This window comes from Pavona decussata, unplaced genomic scaffold (assembly GCF_977016875.1).
Source record: "Pavona decussata unplaced genomic scaffold, jaPavDecu1.1 SCAFFOLD_72, whole genome shotgun sequence".
In the NCBI taxonomy this organism is placed as follows: domain Eukaryota; kingdom Metazoa; phylum Cnidaria; class Anthozoa; order Scleractinia; family Agariciidae; genus Pavona; species Pavona decussata.
The window spans coordinates 3,172,179-3,198,305 of record NW_028145491.1 but is presented as its reverse complement, the minus strand read 5'-3'; the positions used below and the strand labels follow the sequence as shown (position 1 = coordinate 3,198,305).

General features: G+C 38.7%; 1 protein-coding gene, 1 long non-coding RNA gene and 1 pseudogene across 2 annotated transcripts in view; all 3 read right to left on the bottom strand.

Annotated features, from left to right (window-relative positions):
• The window catches only part of LOC146476994 (uncharacterized), a 254,304-nt gene that overhangs the window by 67,447 nt on the left and 160,730 nt on the right, over window positions 1-26,127 (bottom strand). The gene's annotated exons all lie outside the window — the stretch shown is intronic.
• Window positions 320-1,677, bottom strand: LOC146477013 (uncharacterized). Its single transcript, XM_085113880.1, has 2 exons — window positions 1,062-1,677; window positions 320-546 (listed from the first exon to the last, which is right to left on the bottom strand). The coding sequence occupies exons 1-2, from the start codon at window positions 1,507-1,509 to the stop codon at window positions 413-415; spliced, it is 582 nt and encodes a 193-aa protein (XP_084970006.1). The 5' UTR covers window positions 1,510-1,677; the 3' UTR covers window positions 320-412.
• On the bottom strand, window positions 22,462-23,044 carry LOC146477012 (uncharacterized; annotated as a pseudogene).

Sequence of the window (26,127 nt, the reverse complement as noted above, 5' to 3'; positions counted from 1 at the left end):
AATGTCTAGCATAATGGAGTTATATGATGCCAATGGGCTCTATAGATGATTTGAATTATGTTGGGGCAAAATGGTTCCAGTAACTAACTTACAGTTTGCCTCCATTCTTGTTTTCTTTTTCTGGTATTTGAGCTACATTGTACTACCTGTTTAGGGGGAGGGTCATGAAATTTCATTTGCATCGCTATGGAGGGTCACATCATTTAATTGCTCAATTTAAAATCTCCACCTCACTTCCTCTCTTCCCACGTATTTCTGACCAGTCCCTAAAACAGAAGCCTATGTAATGGAAAGAGTTACAAAGAGTAGGCATGATGAATGGAGAGAAAAGAGTTTTTTTATTGATTCTATTTGTCAACTGGTGGTTGAGGACAAAAGATCAAGAAAAGCCCTTGAGGAAGGTCAGTGCTCTTCAACTGCTAGTTAAGGAGGAGCACTGGCCTTTTCTTGGCTGTCCATATTTTTCACATGTTGTGCTCTGTAAGGCTTGTTTTGGCCTGTATTTAATAGTAAGAGCTGGGTTTTGAAGTTGTTGCAACTCAGTGTCTGAAAAATAAATCAAAATTAAAAATACATTACCAATTGAATCTAATTGATAAGAAACAACTGAATGTGAGGTTTTCTTGAAACCTTCCTTAAACCAAAAATTCAAACTGTTTCTTCAAGAAAACTACTTAAAAGAAAGAAGGAACCCTTTTGTAAACGCCAAAGACCACCTTATCCAAAGCTGAGTGAAAATGGATAATTAAAGTGGTTTTCTTCGCGTTTGTTTGCACAGTTTTTGTCACAAGCTTAATTTGCACAAGCAAAGTAAACACAAGCTTACTCTTATCGCACTGAGATGTTTTGGAAATGCTTCGGAGGGAAAAGCTAGTTCCAGGAGCTAGTTGCACTTACATTATTTACTCGTTCAATCAAAGTTTAGTACTTTAGAAACGCAATACAAAATGTGCATAAAAATTTGTGACTGCTATTTCTATGGGTGCTGAACAAGGTATCGAGGAATCACCAAAGATAAAAACAATATTCACACATTTTGCCCACTCATGACATAAGCTTACCTTTTGCCGCTCCTTCTCCTTCAGAGATTTTTTTCAGGTTCACGATCTCCTGATCGCTTAACCTTTTCAAAAGATCCAGGTTTAAGTGTTCACTGACTTGGGTGGAATGCTCGAGTGTCCCTCGAACAAAACCGAGAAAATAGCAAAACGTGCAAGACAACAAACTGGACCCACACATCTCTCGTTCTGTCGGACGGACTCGCATGCAGCGCAATTCCTGCCCCTCAATTAGAGCAGTTGCTATACCACTGAACAACACAGCGACTTCCCACCATTGAAAGAACGAAACATTTTTCGAAAACGTGTTAGAAACCGTATGAGAATTTAGCCTCGTAGGGCTCGCCTGCCCTTCGAGTTGAGAGTTTGACGTCACTTGTTTTTCCCGGGTGACCCGGCCTCTGTTGTCATTGGACACCATCTGCCTTTGGTAACCAGGCCGCAGGAACATGGTGGTTCAATGGCGGATGAAAATTCGTGGAGTTTGAGCGCAAAAAAATCGCACTTTCCTTCATCGTATGAGGATATAACTTGGAAATCATGTACTTTAGGACATAAACTACCAATCAACCGCAAATAAAAGGTATTCGACAATTTGATCGTAGTAGCACTTTAATGTTACATTTACATGTGTTTGCCCACACATTTGTACAATAAATAATTTGCTAAATACTAGCATGTTTATAATTGTTAAGAGAGTGCGTTTATCAAATGCATGCTTGGTTCGACTGATTTGTCCGAGGTGAGACATACACGAGGAGACGGTTTCAATGACGTGTTCATCATAGGTCAAATTAGAGTCCAAAGTGACGCCAAGGTCTTTGGTAGTGTGTTCGGGAACAAGGTCCCTTCACATAAATGGAAGACAGAAATTGTCAAGTTCTGAGCATGACTGCTTGCTTCCAAACACCATTGGTTTAGTGTTGCCAGGGTTCAGTAGCAAGAAGTTGTTGGAGCACCATTCACTTATCTTAAGTAGGTCGTTTTGCATGACGGTAATAGCATCTAGCTTCTCTTTCACTTGAAAGGAAAAGATGAGTTTCGTATCATCTACATAACTTTGAGAGCTACACTTTCGCATCGGTCGTGTGACAATCTCGTACATCATCAAGGAAGTTTGTCAGGCCATATTTCAAGTCCTCTGCCCTGCTTACCTCAAACTTCCATCCAGTGAGGGAGAATGGGAGGAACTTGCCAAAGAATTCGAAGAGAAATGGCAGTACCCCAACTGCATTGGTGCCATCAATGGGAAACATGTCGTCAGGCATCCACCATCTGGTTCTGGTTCACATTATTTCAACTATAAGCGTTCATATTCCGTGGTGTTGATGGGTGTAGCTGGGCTAAACTACGAGGTTGTATATGCAGACGTCGGGACGAATGGCCGAATTTCTGATGGGGGTGTATGGAATAAGTGTAGCCTAATGAAGTCGATGGAAAATGGTACTCAAAACATCCCTGATCTGAAGCCACTTCCCTTCAGTACAGAGCCTGTGCCATATGTCCTCGTTGGAGATGATAAGTTTGCCTTGCGACCACACATGTTGAAACCGTTTCCACGACGAAATCTCACCATTGAAAAGAGAATTTATAATTACATGTTTGTGTATATATTGAAAAATAATTGATTTTAACTTTTAAACGTGTAATTTTCTCAAAATAACGCCAACATTGTTTTCTCTGCGGTCCGCATGATGTTATTTCATAATAACAAACTATTTTATGCATGTATTTCAAACAAATCTAGACCAACAAAAATGTATATGAGAGAAATTTTTATCCTTGTAGTGTTGCTATCAAATAAAACTTTAGATTATTAACTAGTTTAAAAAGAAACTGGAAAAAAAAGTCAGGATTGAAACGGGATTGGAGCAGACCCCTTTTGTTTCAAGTTGGGAAGTATGTTCAAATTCAAGGTAAATACACCAAAGTGTATCGTATAAAAGCTTTAAACACCGATTCATAGCCCACTTTATAAATAGTGATTTTACTTTCTGCAAATGCATGGACAGTTAAATTTGGGTGAATATCACATACTATCCCAAATTTTGAGTAGCCAATCAAAGTACACATGACATACGTACTATAGATGCATATTAATAAAATTATGTATTTGTTTATTTTTTGCTACAGACACAGGCGAGCATGCCGTGTGTCAGAAAACCTCTTTGCCGTTCTAGCCAACTCGTGACAGTTGAATTTTCTCATTTCTCTCCACATGCACCAAGCGGATGTGCCGTGGTAGGGTGAAGACTTTCTTGTGGCACAAGGGACACTTTGGTTCACCGTAATGCCAAGGTTTTCCTTTTTTGACGGTTTCTTTTATCTGTTTGGTTTTGGTACTCCTTACTTTCGATGCTTCTTGCTCTCTTCCACTGCAAACCACACCAGTACTGACATCTGCAGAGCCATTATTCCTTTCTTCAATCTCTGGATCGTCCACTCTTTCTCCCTCTCTTCCACTGTCAACTGGGATGGCACTGATCTCTTCAGAGTCATTCCTCCTTTCTTCAATCTCTGGTTCGTCCACTCTTTCTCCCTCTCTTCCACATTCAACTCGGATTTCTGTGATCCCTGCAGAGTTTTTCTTCCTTTTTTCGAACTCCGGGTCGACCAAACGCCCATCTTGTGTACTTGACCCAGGTATTCCTCCACTGCCCATACGTTTCATTATGTTAGACTTTTCAGCTTCATCGATTAACGCTAGGGCGCCTTCAGCAATGTCAACTCCACTGACTAAGGCTGGGGTTAACTGATGGTTATGAAATTTTTTGGCCAAGAGGGAGATATAATCTAGACAAGGTTTTGTTGTTTGTTCTAGAGTACTTAGTTCTACACTGCGTGCAGCGGCGGCCAACAGACTGAGACGATAGTGCTCGGCCTTGAGGGCACGCAGACTAACATCTGGCATTATACTGAATCGTATCAATTCACTTCCAAGGCCGGCTTCGCTGGCTTTTATCTCTTGCGATAGTACCTGTCGCAATTCCGCTTTGAGCTCTTCTAGTGATTTCATTTCAAATCCTAGTCGTAACACAAATATTGTGCTATTCTAATGCTAATGAACGCACTTTCAACTGGCCTCTAACATAAACACCGCAAGAAGTTATGAGGAGTTAAAGGGGTACCTTTTTTTCCTAGTTTTCTAGGTCCTAGTCCTAACCGGGAGGCGATTCGCAGGTGCCTACTGGGTGATTTTGTGGAAAACTTTAACCGTTAATAACTCTTCAGCAATTAAATGTATGGCTACGAATTTTACTATGTTTGCTTATCATGTTAAGGTTAAACTCGATTTATTGCAAGGCATTCCATACCCTTAAAGATGGCCGAGTTATTAATGGTTAAACTTTTGGTCTAAATTTCTTCATAATTACGTCATCGTTCAATCAATTTTCACAAAATCTGCACAGATGGATTCCTTACAGTAGTTAGAAGTCAACTTTATTCATATTCTGCACACAAGAGTACTCCAACGTAGATGAGATAGATAGATAGATAGATAGATAGATAGATAGATAGATAGATAGATAGATAGATAGATAGATAGATAGATAGATAGATAGATAGATAGATAGATAGATAGTTTAATAATCAATACATGGCAGCCCGAAGGCTGAATTGCGTATTTACAATTAATAAAATCGATAAAAAGTAGGTTTAAAACTAGGTACAATAAATAAAGATATAAAAAATATGATAAAAAGGGAAACTAAGAATCTATATATAAACATTATCAATACAGGATCTAATAATAAAACTATTTCTAAAACGATCTGTCTTGCATTTGGGTACGGTAAAACGCCTGTTGCACCTTAGAGTATAACGTGACGGTCCACTAAATGGTATTAAACAGTTCAGACGGTGTTCTGGGTCCTTAATAATGGTGTCAAAAGCATTAGTGCATAGCCCCGTGATGAAATCTGCAATGGGGACAATGTTCACTAGTTCAATGGCCTCCTGGTAGGGTAGTCCTGAGCATATTATAGACATGGCCCGCTTTTCGACACGTACCAACTCGTCTTTTAGGTACTTTGGCAGGGCGTAAAAAAAGACAGGCGCTGCGTACGTAAGAACAGAGCGTATACAAGCAGTGTAAAAGGTGGACATGTCCTGCCGAGGAACTCTCGATCTCTTTAACTGCACTAAGAAATACAGACGCTTTGACGCTTTCTTTATGACGTCACTAATATGTTCGTTCCACGTAAGGTTGCTCGATATGGTCAAACCCAGTAGTCTAGCACTAGTCACCCTCTTTAGTTCTTTACCATCTACTACGATAGACGCAAACTGGGGCTCATCTTTTGCAAAAGATATCCTAAGCTCCTTACACTTGTCGCTATTGAGTTTGACTCTGTTCTGCGTAGACCACTCGGCAACCTTGTCCGCAATCTCCTGGGCATGACTTCGGTTGCCCTTGGCAACGACTTCTGATGCGGTCGTATCGTCGACATATTTCCATACATTAGCTAAATTATCAACCTCTAAATCATTTATGAGTACAAGGAATAGCCACGGGCCTAGTTTTGTTCCCTGAGGAACCCCAGAGGGCACTGAACCCCACTCGGAGTAACAGCCCTCGGATAGTTTGATCCTTTGGGAACGATTAGAAAGGAAATCTATGATCCAATTGATAATTCTTGTGGGAAGATTTAACCTACACAATTTCTCTACAAGTATTCTATGATCTATAAAGTCAAACGCTTTTTTATAATCAAAGAGAATAGTTCTAACTGTAGCGCCGTTGCCATCAGTTTCCTTGGACCAGTTGTGAAGCATGTGTATCAGTGCCTGAGTAGTTGAGAAATTGGGAACAGCACCATATTGGCTTGGGTCGAGCACATCTAGAACTGCAGGTTGTACGTAATCGTGAACCACGCACTCTTCTGCGACCTTCGGAGTAAGGAGTAAGGGAGATTGGTCTGAGCTGTTTCTTTAGGTCTTCAACCGGCTTCACCTTAGGTAGAGGAGATACGTCCGCAAATTTCCAGATCTTCGGAAGAGACTGCTCTTTTAAGGAGAGATTGATGATTCTGCTGATTGGGAAGGACAAACGTTCAGCATACTCCTTGAGCATCCAGTTTGGTATCTTGTCTGGACCACATGCCTTAGAGGGGTTTAACGCAGCTAATAACTTAAAAATACGCATTTCCAAAACCTCCGGAAGCTCAGGCGAGTCCTCGTCAATGCGAAGTTTGGTCAGCGGTTGGGGCAAGCGATATTCTTCAAGAGGTTCAAGAAAGGCCTCGTTGATTGCGTTTGCAAGATCCTGGTCACTAAGATTTTCAATTCCTTCAATATGGATTTGACTAGAAACGTTTCCCGGGTTTGAGTTGAAACCGCACAAACGTTTGACTTCCTTCCACCAAACCTTAGGATTCTCCTCCTTCATATGCTCAACGTTAGACTTGTAAAACGAGGCCTTGCACGATTTCCTTTCACGATTAACAGCATTCCTGTAGAACTTGTACAGCATTGATTCCGTGCCGCCATCGTGAAAGGCTTTTGTCGTTTGAGAATGAGTGATTTAAGGTGATCGTTCATCCACGGGGCATCAGATATGCTGACGCGAACTCTCCTGATGGGCATCAAAAGGTCGAGCCCTGTGTGTAGCACTTTATTGAATATGTCAAGCATATCCTGGCAACAACCTGCAGAGGAGAATAGCATTGACATCACGTCACTTGAATGTCTTGAAAAGTTACTTAGCAACCATAATTATGTATGTTACCATGTAAAAGTAGGAGCGTTTCTGGTTTGTCAGACGCTCTGCGGGAGCACTGTCACCTTATATATCACTCGTAACGGTTTGTTCGCTTGTGCATGGTTTTTAAACGGTTACAATAGGTACTAAATACGGAGCAAGATGTCCAATGTCCGATGTCCAATTCACTACCAACTTCATGTATTCTTCGTTAAGTGTCTAAGAACTAATTGTGTAAGAACTACAATAATTTAAACTTATGTGGTTCGCAAAATATTTAACACACATACTTGAAATTTTAATGCAAGATGTATCGATGTATGTTTAACATTTTAATATAATTTCAAGGTGTTCCTTGTATTTTTAGTGAGTTTCAGTGTTTCTAATTTTTCGACGATTTCCCTACATTTTTGACAGTTAAGAGAGAAAAAAATCAAAAACAATGCTAGGGCTAGTAACAATACTTGGTATTTATCCAGGTAATGATGCACTCTGAGGTACCCTGGTCTCTTTATCCGCAGAAAAATGTGTTAAAAGTGAATTTTTTTCAAATGTAAAGTTTCGTCGATTTCCCTACATCGGGTCCCTAAAAAACTGACATGGAGACTTACTGTATATTAGATGCACGAAAACCTTACCTTGTTTAGAATGCTATATCTCGACGAAAAAAGAAGCTGCGGGCGTCATATTTGAAAGTTATGTAGTGCACTTCATGGAAAGGAATATATGTAAAGCTCATGTCACCAAAAAGTGTTGTTGAGTAAATATTTTGCTATGAAAACCAAGGTTCAGAAATTTTGATGACAGTGGGCAAAAATCACAATTCCAAAGTTAAAGTGCCAATATCTCCAAAACTATCGCAGTAAAAAGCTTTTTATTTTAAGAAAATACTTTTATAACATTTAAAAATCTTTTGTGTAAATTTCACTTTAGAGAACTTAAAGGAACAAATATAGAAGGGCAAGACATGACACTTGAAAGCTACCTTATTTGGCATAAATGACACATCATGTTAGAATCCTAGGCTGAGAATGGAAAAATAAAGTAAAAAAAAATCCAAATTTGCTGCGACGATTTCCCTACATGGATGAACATTTTCACTTTTGGACGTTAACAGGCATAAAATCTCATAGAATTCATTATATTTTACAAGACTTAGCAGGAAGATGGCCAAATCATTGGTTGATCTTTGCGAATTTTTTGGGCTTCCACCCTTAAAAATAAGAATTTCTATAAATTTTTAAATTGCATAGTTCATTAAAAATCAAGTGAATGCTTGATTTTGGCCTTCGTGAACCCTACTCGACTTGCAACTACACATGAAAAATTTGAAATTTGAAAAAAGCTGAGTTTTTTGTTTGCAAGGGTAAGCCAAGGGCAAGAGAACAATGAGAGGGTACGATATCCAATCGCTGAAACTGAAAACAAATTTCAAAAAACGATTTTTCCCTCTGATAAGAAAACTTTCGTTGATTTCCCCACATTTTTTTTTCAACGAGAAGAAAAACCAAATTTTGCATAGAAAATAAAGAAATTGCACATACAGCATGAAAATCCATCAAATAATCTAGCATTCCACTAACTTATTGCACAAAGAAATGAAATTTGCAATTTTTAATATCAAGTGAAAATACAAGGTTATCGTGTAGGGAAATCAATACCAAGAAACCCAATTAGGGTTAGGGTTTGGGTTAGGGTTAGATCTTTTGTTGTTATCCCTACGTTTTTTGTTGATATTTTGACCCGTTGTTGATATTCCGACTTTTTTGGTTGATTTCCCTACATTTTTTGTTGCTCACCCTACTGTTGTTGATTTCCCTACATTTTGTTTTGGTATTATTGTTGATTAAGTGACATTTTTTATTTTTTAAATATATTTTCGGGAATATAATGAGGGTAGCTGTTGTAATCAGTGGGAAATGGTAGATTAGGTTATAATCTTTATTTTTTGAGATTGTGGAGTTCAGAAAAAAATCTTTTAAGAAGTTACAATTTTTGTTGTAAAATGACTGAAATTAGCGGTCATCTTGGATTTTTTGTCCTAGGTTTAGAGGTGCATATCTCTGTTGCGTTTTTTCATATCAACTTGAAACTTGTATATGTGTTGGACCATGCTATTGACTTAATGTTGTAGGGATGAAGAGTTTTCAGGAGGAAAAGTTTTGATGATTTATGGTCATTTATCTACACCCACTGATTTTGTGTACTTAAGGGCTTAACAAAGGCCAACTTTCAAGTTTATTGGTCTCTTGCAGGGGCATCAAAATTATTTTTGAGTTTAATCTTTGCCAAGCGTTAAAGCATTTCTGAGGCTACAGTTTGATTACTACAGATGCTTAAGAAACGCTTAGTCAGCACTTTTCTGTTTTTTTTTTTTATTCTTTCAGAAATGTCATGTTTATCTGAAAATTGGCTATAATCAAGCTGGTGCTTATCTGAGAGTTTTCAAGATATCAAGCTTTTGCTTAGGCATGTAACTAATAAGACCTTTGTGGATGGAATGAAGTAGAGAACAGCATATTATTTGCGTATCAGTGGGATTTATAGAGGTACGCAGAGGACGGTCTATTTTGTAATCTTTTGAGACCTTGTGTCCTGAAATAGGGTATGTTCTGTGATCTAAGCAAGTACAAATGCATTATGTCGTCTTTACATTCCTACAGTGACTGCCGAAAAACACTTTGTTAAAATTCTTCACTATTTTTTAATCCATTTGATTTGTCTTCTGCTGCCATGTTGCATTTGTGGAGCTTTTTTGAGGTGGTTTCCTGGTCCCCCCCCCCCCCCCTTGTGTTTTTAATGAGCAACAAGAGTATTAACCTGAGACTGAGATAGCAGGGACACCTGAACAAATTGTGGGCCAATCCCCGGGGGTGGATTACCCCGGCTCATGCTTTATCCCAGACGAATTGCCAAGGGTGTCATATCACAGTGATTTAGAGGGTATCATTGGGTTACCAGCCCGAATCATTGTTGCCAGGATAAAATCATTTCCACAAACGTCACAGCAAGCTCTTGCAGTGAGTATCATCGAGTAAGCAACGCAACACATTAACGCAACAACAACTAAGGCCAATAATATCAACAAAAAAAGGCGGAACAAAGATGAATGGAGTGGCCATAACACAACTTGAGAGTTTCTTTCCTTGTTTTTTTTTTTTTAATATGATTTTTCCTTGTTAACAGCAACGAGATAGTCCATGTTCATGCATTGTCCTAAGTGCTCCTCTTCTTAAAAATTGTCTTTACTTTTTCATAGCATCTCCTAAGGGTGTTTCTGTCAGCAATGTCCTTAAGCTTTTCAGTGTTTTTGAATATACATTAAACAATAGATGAAATATCATTGGAAAGTTATCAATTGCACAAGTGTTCTTCAGAGTGACAATTCTGCCATGAAGTATTGTCTGTCCACCCCATGGTATAACTATTGTGCTGGGGTTGGTGGGTGATGCTGATGGTCCAGGTTGTGGTGATGGTCCAGTTGATGGTTTAGGTGGTGGTGATGGTCCAGGTGATGCTGATGGTCCATGTGATGCGGATGGTCCAGGTTGTGGTGATGGTCCAGTTGATGGTTTAGGTGGTGGTGATGGTCCAGGTGATGCTGATGGTGCAAGTGATGCTGATGGTCCAGGTTGTGGTGATGGTCCAGTAGATGGTTTAGGTGGTGGTGATGGTCCAGGTGATGCTGATGGTCTATGTGATGAAGATGGTCCAGGTTGTGGTAATGGTCCAGTTGATGGTTTAGATTGTGGTGATGGTCCAGGTGATGGTGCAGGTGGTGGTGATGGTGTATGTGCTGATGATGTTTTCTTCTGTGTGGTATAAAAGTGTCTCTTGTCTCTTGACAATGATAGAGAAAAGACTTCAAGTGTTGTGAAAATGGCTTTCCTCAAGGCCACCAATCCCTTATGTCACTCTCTGGAGAGTTAAGTTTCCTGTAAATAGCTTTTTAAGGATTAAAATACCATAAAAATGAAGAGCAAAACAACACATGTACTCACCACTGAAGATCCCTCGTAGAATGAACTTCAAGTAAGCGTCACGAAATGTTTGTACGCTTAGAATATTGATATCTCAGCCTAAATAAAAGCCATGACCTTGAGTTTTGGCACGATCATTGCTATATGTTTGTTGTCTTGTTTGGTAAAATTTCAGGCTTCCACCTATTATTATGGGCTAGAAATACTCAATTAAAAAAATTAAGACACCTTTTTGACTGACATTCAACAATGCTACATTCAAACGGCCATATCTTACAATGGCCGCGAGTACGGCAACTCTTCTTTACACAACGTTTGTAGCTATGTAAATTATATCTTGTGTTAAAAGGATAAGCACATAGACTTAATTTGCTGCAATTTATGGGCTCTAATACAAAAACGTTACTTTTTGTTGATTTTCCTACCCTTTTTTTACTATTTAAAAAAAAAAGATGTAAAATATTACAGGGTAACAGTAGAAAATAAGTGTGTAGAAAATAGATGACAAGCTCTATGATACATTATGGCCTCGACCAAAGAATCTAAAAAGAAATTAAAAAAATCTATCTCGGAAGGTTAAGTTGATATTCCTACGCAAACACGGAAGTACACTTTTTCACTGAAACAGCCATAAAATCGTTTTGTGTAGCTCAATTTCATTGAAACTTGGCAGAAACATGCCTCAGACGTTAATTGATTTTGATGAATTTTTGTACACCAAACCCTCTAAAATTAGATTTGATATGAATTTTTTTACTTGTAGGTTAATAAAAAAAGAGGTGAATCCTCAACTTTGAGCTTCAAATCCCATGGTCGATATGCAAGTACACCTGAAAAATTTGAAAATTAAAAAAAGTGTTTTTTTTTTTACAAGGGTAAGCCGAGTGTTTCTTTGCGATGTTGGGGTTCGATATCTGAAGGCCGATTCCAAAAAACTTTCTTCAAAAGCTTTATTTTTGGCCGATTACAAAATTTTTGTTGATTTCCCTAGGAAATCAACTTTGAACGAGAAAAAGGAAAAATGCTATGGAACTAACTGGGTTCACTCCCCTTAATCGATAGAAGAGCCAAAAATCTACCAAACAGCAAAATTTCAGATAAAAGGAACATGTTTTTCTATTTTTTTTAACATTCACGAAATCCCAGGGTAATGCGTAGGGGAAATGTTGACGAGGAACCTAATTAGGGGTTATCTTCATCGTGGACGTGCCTACTTTCTGGGTGGACTTGCCTACTTTTCGTGGATATGCCTACTTCCTGGGTGGACTTGCCTACTTTTTTGTGGACGTGCCTACTTGTTGTGGATTTGCCTACTTATCCAAATTTTTGTGTTGTGGATATGCCTACATTTTTTTTAAAAGTCATATTTTTATAATATAACGAAGGGTATTTATTCTAATAGTATTTGAAGTGTTGATTGGTTAATATTCTTTGAAGCAAGCATGATTGTATGTACTAAAAAAAATTATTTTACGAGTTATAATTTTTTTAATATTTGGGCGCCATATTGGATTTGGCCGCCATCTTGGATTTTGATTTGACTTTTCCAGGCTGTATTTTTAACGGTTTTTATTGGTTTTTGACTGTGTCGCAGTTACTATAAAGCTATGTTTAGTGGGTAGTATTTTTTTGCAGTTGTTTTTTATTTTGTGAAGATTGCAGATTAGCAAAAAGAAACAGAAACAGTACCAGTAAGAATGCAAAGATGAGATCACAACTATCATGATCATTTATTGTTTGGTTTCCTGGTCCCCCCCTCACTGATTTTTGTGAGGGTATTACTCTAAGGCTTTATGCTGTAAAAGCCATTTAGAGGGTATCATCAAGTAACCAACTTGACTCATTGTTGCCAGGATAAATGTCAACACTTTTTTCCTCATTTAGTTGTTAAGCTTTAAAGAGGCTTGAATGTTGTGACGGTGAAGACCCCTGTGCTTTTCGTGGGGCACTCCCCAGTGGTTGGTTACCCCAGCTCATGTTTTATCCCAGACGAATAACAACAGGTGTCTGACCACAGTAATCATCGAGTAACCAACACAACTAATTGTAACAAACAACACAACTAACATGATAAAGATATTTTTTACGCAGCAGAACGCAGTCAGCCAATTTTCTTTTTCCCAACAACGCAACAACAAAACATCGAAGTCAACTTATTCCCTGACCAAGACATTCCATCAATTCCTTTTTTTTTCTTTTTTCTTAAAAAACACTACAGTTTAACAAGCAGAGCATAACGTCAACCATGTTCCATTTTCCATTTACCACTCATGTCGTCTTCCTCTTGAAGAGATTCTTTACTTTCTCATAACACCTACTCATGGTGTTGCGAGCCTCCAGCTCCTGACGGTCTGGATCACTTTTGAAGATTTCAGTGATGGTTGCTTTACTGGGACACTTCTGGAAATCTTTGAAGGCTTTGACAATGGTTTCCTCATCCTCCTTTGCCCATGGCATCCTCTTGCTGCTGGAGGACGCACTAAACGAGGTGCTCGCTACCCAGGTGGATGTTTTTGTTACACTATCCTGTACCTCCAGGGACTGCAAGGCTTGTGGGTTGGGTTTTCCCTGAAGGTACTTCACACGCTTATAGACTTTGTGAACCATGTTGTCATCTTCAACGTGCTCAACAAAATTTAAGCTGTCACTAATGATGTTTCGTGTTTCGTTGAGCGTCAAGGGAGCGTTGGTTCTGATGATTTGGGAAAATAAGAGATCAATATCATCCAGTTGCTTCTGGCTGAGAAGACGTTTGTTGGGTGACTGTATCTCTGTGGTCTCTGTTCTCATGCTGCCTTTCAGCTTTATGTTCGCTGTCAGTACTGTGTGGCCATGAGCTGCCATGTCGCTAAGGTTATGGATCATGTAATGTTTCTCTGCCGTTCTGCTAGAATGACACATTAGCCTGTGTGCGCTCATCTTTGATGTAGGATCAACCTTATGCAGCTGTAAGGCATGCATCTTTCGCAGCCTGGTACTCGTGACATTGGCCTTGCCAGTGGCCTTTCTCCACCAGTCAGTCACTCATTTGCCTATGGTTCCTGGTGCGAATGCAACCCCTTTATCAGTGGTGAATATGGCTTGCTCATCGTCATTAGCTACAAAGGGTCTCACATGATTCAAGTATACTTCTAGGTTGGACTTCAAATTGCTGCTCATTGTTAATGGTGCCGGTCCAGCCTTGCTGTTTTTGTGTCGACTAACATACATTATATACTTGTCATCAGTCTGGGTGATCCTTTCAAAATCACGAATACGTGCTGTTTCGAGTGGACCTGGTCGTTGTCCATTGTCGAGGCCAAGTCTCGCAATAAGGAAATCTCTGATGGTAAGGAACTCTTTCATGGTGGGATTCTCTGTTCGGGATTTCATCAAAAAGGTAATGGCCTGCTTTGCTGGTTCGGTGTCCACCATTTCGTAGGTGTCTTTGGGGTCCACTGCCTTCAACTGGTCCTCCAACAACTGTTCCCATTTTTCATGGGCATAAAGTTGGTTCACTGAGGATCCCATTGCCAAACAGCGGGGAATTACCTTCTTTATCTGGTCGATGGTCTGTTGGTCAATCTGGGGCATGCCTTTCACTCCGTGTTCAGTGTAATCCACTACAAATTTAAAGAACTTAACAATAGAGGTAAGTGATGCTCTTATGGTGCCAGGTTTAGCCTTCTTATTGTCAAGGATCGGCTTGGCCCATTGTCTCCAGATGTTGAGTCCGCCATCGACAATTAGGCAGTTCAATGTAGAATCCTTGGAATTAATGGCATTCTTAACTCTTCGAACATTTTGTGCGTGCCATATTGCATCGCGTTCCTTTTTGCAGCCCCCAAGGATGTTTTGCAGGTGGTGATAGTATTGGATAAGGAGCCTGTCGATCATCTCGCTGCCCTTGGCGTCCCTATAGTACGTTTCAAAATTAGCACTTTCATCTTCGCTTTCACAGTCGAACTCGTCATCACTTCCATCAGTATCGTCATCACTGTCTTCACTCTGACTAATCTCCTCTTCACTATCCTACCCTTCATCTTCATCATCTGCAACTTCTTCCTGTTCGTTACTTGGCACATCTTCTGACTGACTGTCTGTTCCCTGGCGACTTCCTCTCACATTTAGGGCACTTTCTGTCTTTTGGGGCATTCCTGGAATTTCATTGACGGTGGTGTCAAAGTATGACTCATCTGACGTGTCAGAGGGCATGTCTTCAAGAGCTACAAGCTCCAATGGACTTAGCTTTCTTTTGTCGCTTTCACTCTTGCTCTCTTCCTCGGATGGTGAGTCATATTTTTGTCGCTTGGGTTCACTGGTGAAGGCCTGGGATGATTGCCTTTTCCTTTTCTTATTCATCAGTTCCTGATCCCACAGCATCTCAGCCGCCCTCCCGTAGTATCGTCTGGACATTGCAATTAATGTCTTGTACTCGTCACTGTTTTTATCTATTTGGTGTTTCTTCCTGATGTGCCTTGAAAGGTAGAGGACCACTGTATCGCATTTTGGACAAATCTCTTTATGACGTCGATAGACTTTCTTAACCCCACTCTTCCGTTCTCGTACTTCTTTTGCACCTTATGTTTTATTTCCATGTACTGCCATCTCCTTCAATGGTTTAACTCTCGCCATAGGTATGCATTCGTTTTTATGGACATGTACAAGGATCAGATGACGTGTTAAGTTGAAGACCTTCTTCTTACAAAGAGGGCACTCATTTCTGGCAAAGTGAATTCTCTTTTCCTCACTACCCTTGGTCTCTTTCTTCTTCTTTTGCTTCTCTTTGCTGTTATTAGGGTTAGGCTGACTTCCCTTTTGTTTGGTATTCTTCACCTTCACCACCACCTGACTTGCACTCAGCCCTTCCTCTTCATCTTCATGTTCAAAAGGCACCTCCCTCTGCTCTTCACCATAATCGTTCAGTTTCTTTTTACTGATCACCTCTACCGCTTCCGCATCAACACATTCTTCACACCTATCGACCTCATCTTCTGCCTGTCCACTTCGTCCGGGTAAGTTAGCATCTTTTTTCCTGTCCTTCTCATCTTGAATAACCACTATCTCACTGACTTTACTAGCTCGATGTCCTAGTGTTGTTGAATGTTCAACCTCAGTGGTTAATGCCAGAGTGGTCTTTGCCACATCTTCTCCACTTACAAGCATTGGTGTGAGGCTATGGTTGAAGAATTTCCTCGCTAACACTGCGATGTAGTCAAGAGAGATTTTTGCAGTCTGTTCCAGTGTGCCTAATCCCACACTCTTAGCACCAGCGGCAAGAAGACTTAACCAATAGTGTTCAGCCTTTAAGGATCTTAAGCTAAGCTCGGGCATGGCGATGAACCCTACTTCTTCACTGTCAACACCAGCATCAGAAGGGGGAATTTCTACAGCTATTACTTTTCACAATTGTTCCTTTAGTGCTTCAAGTGATTCCATTTTGATCTAACCAACGGAAACATTGTCATTTGTTTATGCCAAGTCCTCATGTATGGCGTCAAAACCGGGGTTTGTTATAATTATGCAAAGTTTGTACTTAATGATTACCAGCCAATAAATTTGCAACGATAACTTAAAATCGCAGGAGATTGCTCATGGCAACTTTGCACGTAAAGCAGTCTATAAACCAAGAAACCTTATCACTCACAGTAATATCTTTGCAAACTTATTGGCTGCTAAGCTGCAGTAAAGGAATACAGTAAATATAGCCTCAATTTTTTATATATAATCAATCCCGGTTTGTGTGCAGATAGATATAAGGCATCCGAACTATATCCCCAAGTTTCAGCTTGTTATATAAAAACCATAAAAAGTTATTGCGACTAAAAGTGGTAACCTCGTTTTCACGCTATTTGCACTTTTGTGTCCGCCATCTTGGAAAAAACTTCAATCGTTAATAAGGTTGCGGGCTTTAAATCGATTTGCATGAAAAATGGCACACACAACAAGGGTATAAAGCAGTATCTTTTAGTACAAACTCTTCTTCTTAGTATGGCGTGAATGCAACGTTATTCGCGATTGAAATTTGAACTAAAATGACGTCATAACTAAGCCATATTTTAATCATTTTTCCCAAAACTTGATGCATTTGTTTCCTTGCAGTGCCATTTTAATAGATCAGGCAGAAAACAGTATTAAGTTGGGTAAAAACACCTCTAAAATGAAACTAATATTAACATTGAGCACCCTTAGCACTTATTACATCCACTGTGCACAAGCAATTTGATAAGAAACGTAAAAAACACTTCTGCCGTGATCACGAACACCTTATATAACTCGCTGGATAGTTGAATTGCTTCTACACAGTGTTTTAAGGGTGTAAAATAAAACAAAATGTAGAGCAAAAAAGAAACGTCTACTCACCAATGAAGATGCCTTGAAACAGTACTTCATGTAAGCTGCCCGAAAACCTTATACTAATTAAAGTTGATTTTTTTTAAAATAGGTCGTATGACCGTAAAAATTTGTATGCGTATTATTTATATAATATAATTTATGGTGTTAGAATATAAACTCCTCAGAAAGTATCGAAAGTGTAATATTTTAACCCTAAAATTCAACAAAGAGAAAATTGACATAGCCATGTTTAAGTGTAAATATCTGAAAAACTAGAATGCCAAAATCGCTAAAATTTTGAGGAATAATGGCGCTATGTAAACTACAACATGTGCTAAAATTACAGTTCTGTATATTTAATTTGTGTACGGTAGCATCATTTTAAAGACTGACGAGACATTTTTGTGGATTTGCCTACTTTTTTTACATAAATAAAAAAAATAAAAAAACTATGCAAGGTTAAGCCATAAAACTATACAGTTAATTAAAAAACGTTAAGAAATATCTTAACCTAGGATTTTAGATTAAAAGAACACAGTTAAAGCGACAAAAACGATTTGCCAAAGTTGGGTGGATTTGCCTACCTGAAGTGAAAATCCATTTTTGTGGATTTGCCTACTTTTTTTACATTAATAACAAATAAATAAAAAACTGTGCAAGGTTAAGCCATAAAACTATAAGTTAATTATAAAACGTTAAGAAATATCTTAACCTAGGATTTTAGATTAAGAGAACACAATTAAAGCGGCAAAACCATTTTGCCAAAGTTGGGTGGATTTGCCTACCTGAAGTGAAAAGTAAGAGGTCTTATGTAAACTACTTCATGTACCATGCACGAAAACATGATGCCCTTAAAAGCACTATTACTAAGCAGAAATTAATGCTGTGATCTTGTAACCTTGTAAATACATTTTCTAGGTAATATTATTTGCTGTGTTAGAAATTCAACAGTTAATAAAGACGTTTGCGCCAGTTATTTTAAGCTAAAAACCAAGTAAACGTTTTTTTGGTGACGCTAGCCTAAAAACGACATTGCTTTAATGAAACCTCAATATCTCAATAATGTGTCCGTATCTCACGATGAAGTTTTGTAAATATATGGAACAACTAAAGATACACTTTTTATCAAAAAATCAGAACATTATCTTGAGTTCTTGCAAACTGGTGACATATTAAAGTTTGACAGCAATTTTTGTGGATTTGCCTACATTTTCAACACTATAAGGCTGAAAACTCCAAACATATTTACGGTTAAGGAAAAAGATTTCGTATGAAAGCTAAAACTGTCAAGCGAAACATTATATTAAACTCTTGTGGAAAAACATTAAGGTTAAGTGGTTCAAACGTAACTTTGTTTTTTGTGTGGATCTGTCTACCTGAACTAAAAAGGTGCTTCTTTACAAGAAACAGCCATAAATAGACCCAGTTTCATTTAATTTCAATGAAACTTTGTAGAAAGACAGCCTAATAATCTATTGATTTTTCAAAATTTTTTGAGCGCAAACCTTTTAAAATTAAATTTTTTATGAATTTTCAAACTTCTCATGTCTCAAAAAAAAAAGGTGAATCCTCGATTCTTGCTTTCATGTATCCTACTCGACAGGCACTTACACGCGAAAAATGTGAAAATTGGAAAGTGTTTTTTTTGCGAGGTTAAGCCAAGGTATTGTGTGCAGTTTGAGGTTTCGATTTCCAATAGCTAAAACCGAAAAAAGCTTCCGAAAAGGTTTTTTTTTCATCAATTAGAATTTTGTTGTTGACGTGCCTACTTTGATTTGTTTGAAGAGAAAAAAGTCACATTTTTTGCTATAACTTTGAAAAACAACACATATCACGTGAAAGAAATGCCAAAAATCTACAGTTATGGTGAATTATACGTTGAAATATTTAATTTTTGCAATTTTTTAAGCCAACCCAAAATCTCAGGTTTTGAGGTAGGCAGATCCACCCATGGGATAATAATTTGGGTTAGGTTAGTGTGACAGCTGATTGCCAGCAAGCTTCAATTTAAAACACATTGGCACTTTTCTCCTTTGTTTTTGTTTGTTTTTGTTAAAGGCTGCTCATGCAGGACTTCTGTGCAGATGAAATTGCTTTATTCTCTTGTACTGTTTCTCCATTGGCATTATTTGTGGTGATTAGTTCATGATTTACTGTAAATTAGTTAAGAAATCATTTTGAAATAAATTTACAATTCTTTATAATGTTGTCAGGTTGTTGTCTTTTTGTTCATAATCATGATCTGTTTGTTTGAGGGAAAGAATAAGTATTAAATTATCTATTGTGCTATTTCTATGAAAACCCACTTGGTTTTTTACAGGCTGCTGTGAACAATATTTCGGTTGAATAGTTTAACTGCACATTAGTAGCTTTACAGGAATATAACCGTGAAGGAGAAATCAGAGTGTTTATTTTCCCATACTGGGTGACTATTTGCAGAAAACCACTTTCTTCAATTGATGTTATTTTTCCCAGTAACATGTTTGGGTGCAGCGGGCTTGTTTTGTTGACTTTTCCAATTTTCACTGCCACCATATCACCTACTTTGAACTTGGGCTGTTTTTTCTCTTGCTTTCTCTTTGTTTGATTCATGGTTCATTTATTTCACACTATTTACACAACATTAACATAGAAAGAAAAGTATTAAAACAGATGATTACAAGATAAAAATAAATTCAGTACAAATTATAAAATGTGTGTGGTGGTCAAAGTAGTAAAGGCTTTCTAGTTGACCACCACCTACTTTTAAGTAAACAAAGAAATGACACTGAGCTTTATTGAGATATTAAAAAATGTAGGAAATGTTTGTAGAGCCTAGGATTAATGTACAAGAGAGAATTACATTTGTGTAAATTAAGGTATGTTAGAGATATACTGAAACGAGTAAGAAATCTAAACAGGACAAGCTTAATAAAAGAAGAACAAAACAATAAATAAATAAATAAATAAATAAATAAATAAGTAAATAAAAACAAAAAACACAAAAAACAACATACAAACAAACAACAACAACAAATAAAAAGAAAGGAAAAGGGCATCACATCATCAGCAGCAACAACAGCAGCAACATCAGCGACAACAAAGATCAAAATATAAGCAGACAATTATTATTATTATTATTACTATTTTTAACTCTATTATTATTATTAGATAGTTACATACTATTATATTTGATCATTAAACAGAGCATATATTATTTGATTGACAAGACATCAGGTGGGCCTTATATAGTTTCTTAAACCTGTTAAATGTTTTTGTTTTTTTTCAATGCCATGGGGACAGTTTCCCATGGCTGCATTGTATTTTCTTTGGTTTTCTATTATTTTTTGTCGTTTTCTTGGTGGCTCTTCATCATCTTGTAGTTGTGACCTTTTTTCATTGCTCTCTTCAAAACTGTTTTCTTCTTGTTGTTCTGAATGGCTTCCATTGCTTTGTTCATTTAGCTTTTCCCTGTGAGGTTTTATTCCGTAGACGGCTTCATAAGGGGAGACTTTGATGGCTCTGTGGTATGAGATGTTTCTAGTGTATGAGGCCTCCCTCGTGTACTGGCACCATTTGTTGATGTTTTTGTCTCCTGTGCTCACTATCAGTGACCTCATGTCTTGATTCCAAGATAGGTTGCTTCTCTCAGTTAGTCCCTGGGTTGTCGGTGTCTGATGTGGGCCATGTGATGACTCGATGCCATTATCCTTGCCAAACATCTTTAACTTCCTGTTTTGGAACTCTCTGCCATTGTCTGTGATTATTTTCTTTGGAAATCCGTAGGTGTAACAGTACTCTCTCAGGTTCTTTAATACTTCATCAGCTGTTTTTTGTTGTAAGGGCACGACCGTCACAAACTTCGTATGGTGGTCAATTATGTTCATTGCCCAAGTATGCGTGTTCTTGCAGTCACAGGGGGTATTTTGAAAGTCTATCAGATTGATTTCAATCAGCGACAGGAATTCTGGAGATTGGAGTGGCATGGTGACCATCTTAACGTGGCTTGTAATGGTCTTCTGCTCTTGATAAATTTGACACAAACTTACAAGTAGGTTCACAACTCGAACATTCAGTTCAGAATAATTCTTAATCGTTATTTGTCTGCCTCTACGTGCTGTCCTTTGATGCGCTAAAGTAAGAAGATCGTATAGTTGACTCTTGGGTACAACTACCTTTTGCTGGGTGGTTAAGATTTTCCCCTGATGGTATGACCATTTCCTCCTTTTGAGTGTTGTTGCTTGCCACTGTCAATTTTGACGTATCGTGATTTGCATTAGAGTCACAGACAGCGGTCTCAGCTTTGCTTTTTAGGAACTCTTTGGCCGAGTCCTAAAATTCGTCTTCAATGAAGAGAGTTATTTGTGAAGTATTGCATTTCTGACTCTGTTTATAAGTCCCCAATTGTTTGTAGAATGCTTTTTTTGACACACTCCATGATTGTTTTTCAACAAGTCTGAATTGGTAAGTTCTACGCATGTGCGCATAATTATGTGCAACGACAGGAGCCTAGGAACTACAGCAAGAATTTTAATGCAATTTATGTGTTACTTTCCAACGAAATCAGCGGTGGCTCAGTGGATAAGATGACGGATTGGTAAGTCAATGAAATAGAGGAGTATGTGGTGTGAATCCTAGTAGGTACAGCTAAAAAAAAAAGAAGTAATGTACGATGATGTAAGACCGTTGATAGTAATTTGAACTGAGATAAGTGATACTGGTAGAACAGGAAGAAAGGGTTATGGGATGAGTGCAGGTTGCTGTTTTATATCTTTTTTTTAAATTTATATATATATATATTTTTTTTGCAATAATTATCCCTCCAAAGAATGCCATGCCCCTTTTTTTTACCACACCCCAAATTAAATCCCTTTTTAGAATGTTAGATAAATGGCACTGGTTTAAGCAATTTTGTTTCGGTTCAATATATTCTGTACCAGTTCAGAAAAAATTTTACCAAGGGAAAAAATTGAACTACAACATATACACTATGAAAAAAGAATAGTTTAATTTCCATCATCTTGCAATGGTTCCTTGGCCTTCTGGACACGTTAATAGCAATACTGATATCTGTCTGTGAACGTTTGCTTATAAAAGCACTGTAATCAAGCTAAAAGAGTAAATTGAGTTTACCTCCATCTCCATCTTTGCCTTTGAAATGGCCTCCCTGTTGTACGGCTCCATGTCCGCTATGTCGTCTGCCTTGTTAAATTTGCGTTGTCACGTCTGAGCCTGCTGGAATAAAAACAGCATCTGCTGACCGTAAAACTATCGGCAACTATCAAGGGGGATGTCAAATGAGACAAAATTATAGGCGACTATTGACAAAAATTTGAGCATGCTCGAACTCGATGAGAGTGGCCAATAGTTAGGTGCCAAACGAGAGCGAGAGTTTCAACTAATGGCAACTATCAGCCACTATCGTTTACTATCGACTCTCGTTTGGCCCAGCCTTAAGACTGGCAACCTTTTCTTTGTCAGCCTCCTCATTTGTGAACTGGTTGCGACCTGTGGGAAAAACAGGAATCGTCAGAGAAGCACCAACTGAGGCAACTTCATTTTGGATTAAGAATCCCTTATCTGCCATGATTTCATCACCTGCTACAAGTAGATTCAATAGACCACTTTTATAGGTTATTTCTTTATCTGAAATACTGCCTAGGAAAAGTGGACTGACAAATCCTGTAGCTATACTGGGTGCAATACCAACTAAACTTTTCATTGTTGTTCTTGATTTGCAACTGGAGTAGCAGGCAGACTGGTTGTCAAGGGCTGAGGGTCTTTTCATTTCAATTTCTGTGCAGTCTGTGATTAACAGCGTTTGGGTAAAATTCCCTGAACAAAGCAGGCAAATGAAGTTGCAACACTTCTCTTTGTTTCAAGCGAATGAAACTGCCCAGGTCCGCTCTCAAAAGTCGAATCCGAGTATGAAATATTGTAGAAACACAGCGACAAAAAACATTAAATTTGTGTGCCAAGTCCCTGTTAAAAAGTCCAAGACTAAGATTCATGAGTACCATAACAATTTCGTCAGAATGTGACAGTTTTCAGGGCCTTCCTTTCTGCCTAGTCGTTGACTGGACATTATACACTTGCCTCTCCTGAGGTCCATAACTGAGTTTCTTTGTTGGCTCTTGAATGATATAGTACCAGAGCATCAGAGTTTGAAAATCCGAAAACCCTGTAAAGAAGGAGATGTCCTGGGGCTTGTCTTTGAAATCGTTGATAATAAACCTGTAATTTTCCATTTCATGTTTCAGTTTCAAGGATTCTTTCTGCAGTTCAGCTTTCTCATTCGTGAGGTCCACCAAAGCACAAACCATGATAAACGCCAAAGTGCAACACAACGTAATTTCTCTGCCTGTTCATGATTCACCTATTCTGGATGGTCAGTCTGAGTTGCAACACTTACTTTGTAAACACTGGAGTGTAAGTGGACAGCGTCAAGCTTCAGACAAAGTGAACCTGTCCTATGCTTGCATTTCAGCTTGGGCTTGGACTTCCCTCAAGGATGTCACCTTTCTACGAAGCCCTGTTAGTGCCATACTTAGGCGCGATCCATTTTTTTCTTTTGGTGGACACTTTCTCACCTTTGTCGCGACTTTTTTTACCGGCGCAACTCTTTTTTCTTCGGCGTGACTGTTCTCTCTAGCACTCACTTGAAGTCCGCCACTATCTTGATTGCGCTCTCAAAGTACGTACACGTGTGGTGGAGCAAGATGGCTGACGTAGTAGACAACGATTTAGAGAAGGTTAGTGCTGAATCCAGCCGTATTCGTGAAAAAGAGAACGCAATGCAGCTAGGTTTAAGGTTTTCACTTTTTTCTGTGTTTACAGTGGAAATTACCCAAAACCATGCTATGCAATTCGATAGCCCGAAACCACACCAGGCAGGACAAGCGTGACTCTTACTTTATTCCCTGTTTTATTTTACGCCGATGACAATTTTCAATTATAGCGATACTCTGTTATCTAGTCTTATATTAAGTTAAAAATTAAAAAATCATTTAAAGTTATAAACGTTGAACTTTTACGTTTAGCATTGAACTGATCATATACAAATGAATCTATTCCTTGTGTACACACCAGCGAGATCGCTACAATTATTATTACATATCCACCTCCTTTCTACACGCCTACCCACACATATGTTAAAACAAAGATTTTCCTGGGACTAGGAGGACCACAGGGCTTTCTTTTTTTCTGAAGCTACATTAATTTCTCTATCTCATTCACAAGAGTCAAATAAAGATTCTGTGCCACATTGGCATTTTGTGGCATTCTAAGACCTTCTTCAGTCATGATTAGCTCAGCAAGTTCAATAAACTCAGGTGATGAATACATAGGAAGGTCGTAACAACACGTCTCTAGCAACATCTAAGTCGTCAATGTCAACACCATGCTTGCAATCTTCAGCTCCTGTCATTTCATTATGATGGTACAAGAGACAAGGCCGACCATGGGGAGAACTGTTGTTCCTTGTTGAGGGTCGAATCCGATGCAGGTTCCACAGACGAGCCAATCTTTGGAGTTCCTCATGGTAGGTACATGCTGTATAAAGAAGAAAGAAGAGAACTCAGCTCTAAAAAATTCACAAAATGCCTAAACTCTGTTCATAGTATTTGAAATGTGCTTAGCTCAAAGCATGAATCTTTTACATATGCATGCTATCAAAAGACAAACCAATAAAAAGAAGACATTTAATCAGCAGTTCTAACTAGAAACTAACTCACTTTTTGACCCTAAACATCAGCACTTCACTCACTTCACTTAATAGCCCTTTGCTATTATATGTACCTGTATTTCTATCTAACGGCAATCTATGTGCTGGAACTTAGGAAGATAAATTATTGGCAATTCAGATTTTTCCCATGCTTGATGAAAAGGGTAACTGCCCTAGTAATAACTGGATCGTACCAAAGATGGGAGCTTTTCATGTTAAGAGAAGCAAGCCAAGAAAACATAAAATTATTTCTACCACATTACTAACAGCTCAAATTACAAGTGAATACCTCATCATCACTTGCTCCTCCCATGATTGGCATGCTTTTCCACTCTGCGGCGAGCACCGACATGCTTCCTCTCTCTGCTGACAGCGCCGACATGCCTCCCCTCTCTGCTGACAGCGCCGACATGCTTCGTCTCTCTGCTGACAGCACCGACATGCTTCCCCTCTCTGCCGACAGCAGTGACATGCTTCCTATCTCTGCTGACAGCGCTGACGTGCTTCCCCTCTCTGCCGACAGCGCTGACATGCTTCCCACCTCTTCCCACGTGCTTCCACTCCCTGCCAACATGCTACCACTCTCTCTTCCACATTCATCTCCTGCATCCTCATCTGGATATTTATTAACAAAGCAGACATATAATTTGCCTTGTCCACAGAGATTTTTGATTTTCCTAAAGTCGCACTTGAAGCCGTCAGCCACAAGGGGTGTGGTCACTCTCTTAACAATTTTACTGCGGACCAGTTGTTTGTCGTCGGTTGAAACAAAATCGACTTCAGCATAGCATATGATGGTGTCATTGACCACATGGGCGCACAGGAATAACTTGAAACATCACCCCTACACTTGCTGAGTTGGTTTAAATTGTTTCAAAATGATCATGATTTTCATTTCAAGTACTTTCAACAGTCATCTCTGTGAGATTTTTTCCAAGGACTTCTTTTACGTTTCCAGAGTCTACCACTATTAACAGCTTTCTCTTTTTTGCTAATTCAGCGGTAGACTGGTGGAGTCAGTAAAACTCCCTATGGACTCTGATGTCATGCCGAAGGTGTCGTGCCAACCAGTCCATGTCCACTTCCATAAGGGGCGGTTGCCTGTGAAACTTTCGCTATGTACTTTCTTAGCTTTGTGCTAGTTATGTCTTTTGGTCTCTTCTTAATGAGTTCGATCTCCTTTACGGTGGCTGACTCACAGTCCCATCCCCGGAGATGACCCAAAGACCCCTGGCTTGCTCGGGTGAATACATACTTGTTTTGCCGGGGAATATTCACCGGTCTTCTATCAATCAAAAGCTGCACTGCTGCCTTTGTTTCTGGTGTCAGAATGATTGGAACTTTCTTGTTTCATTTGCCACAAACTTCAAT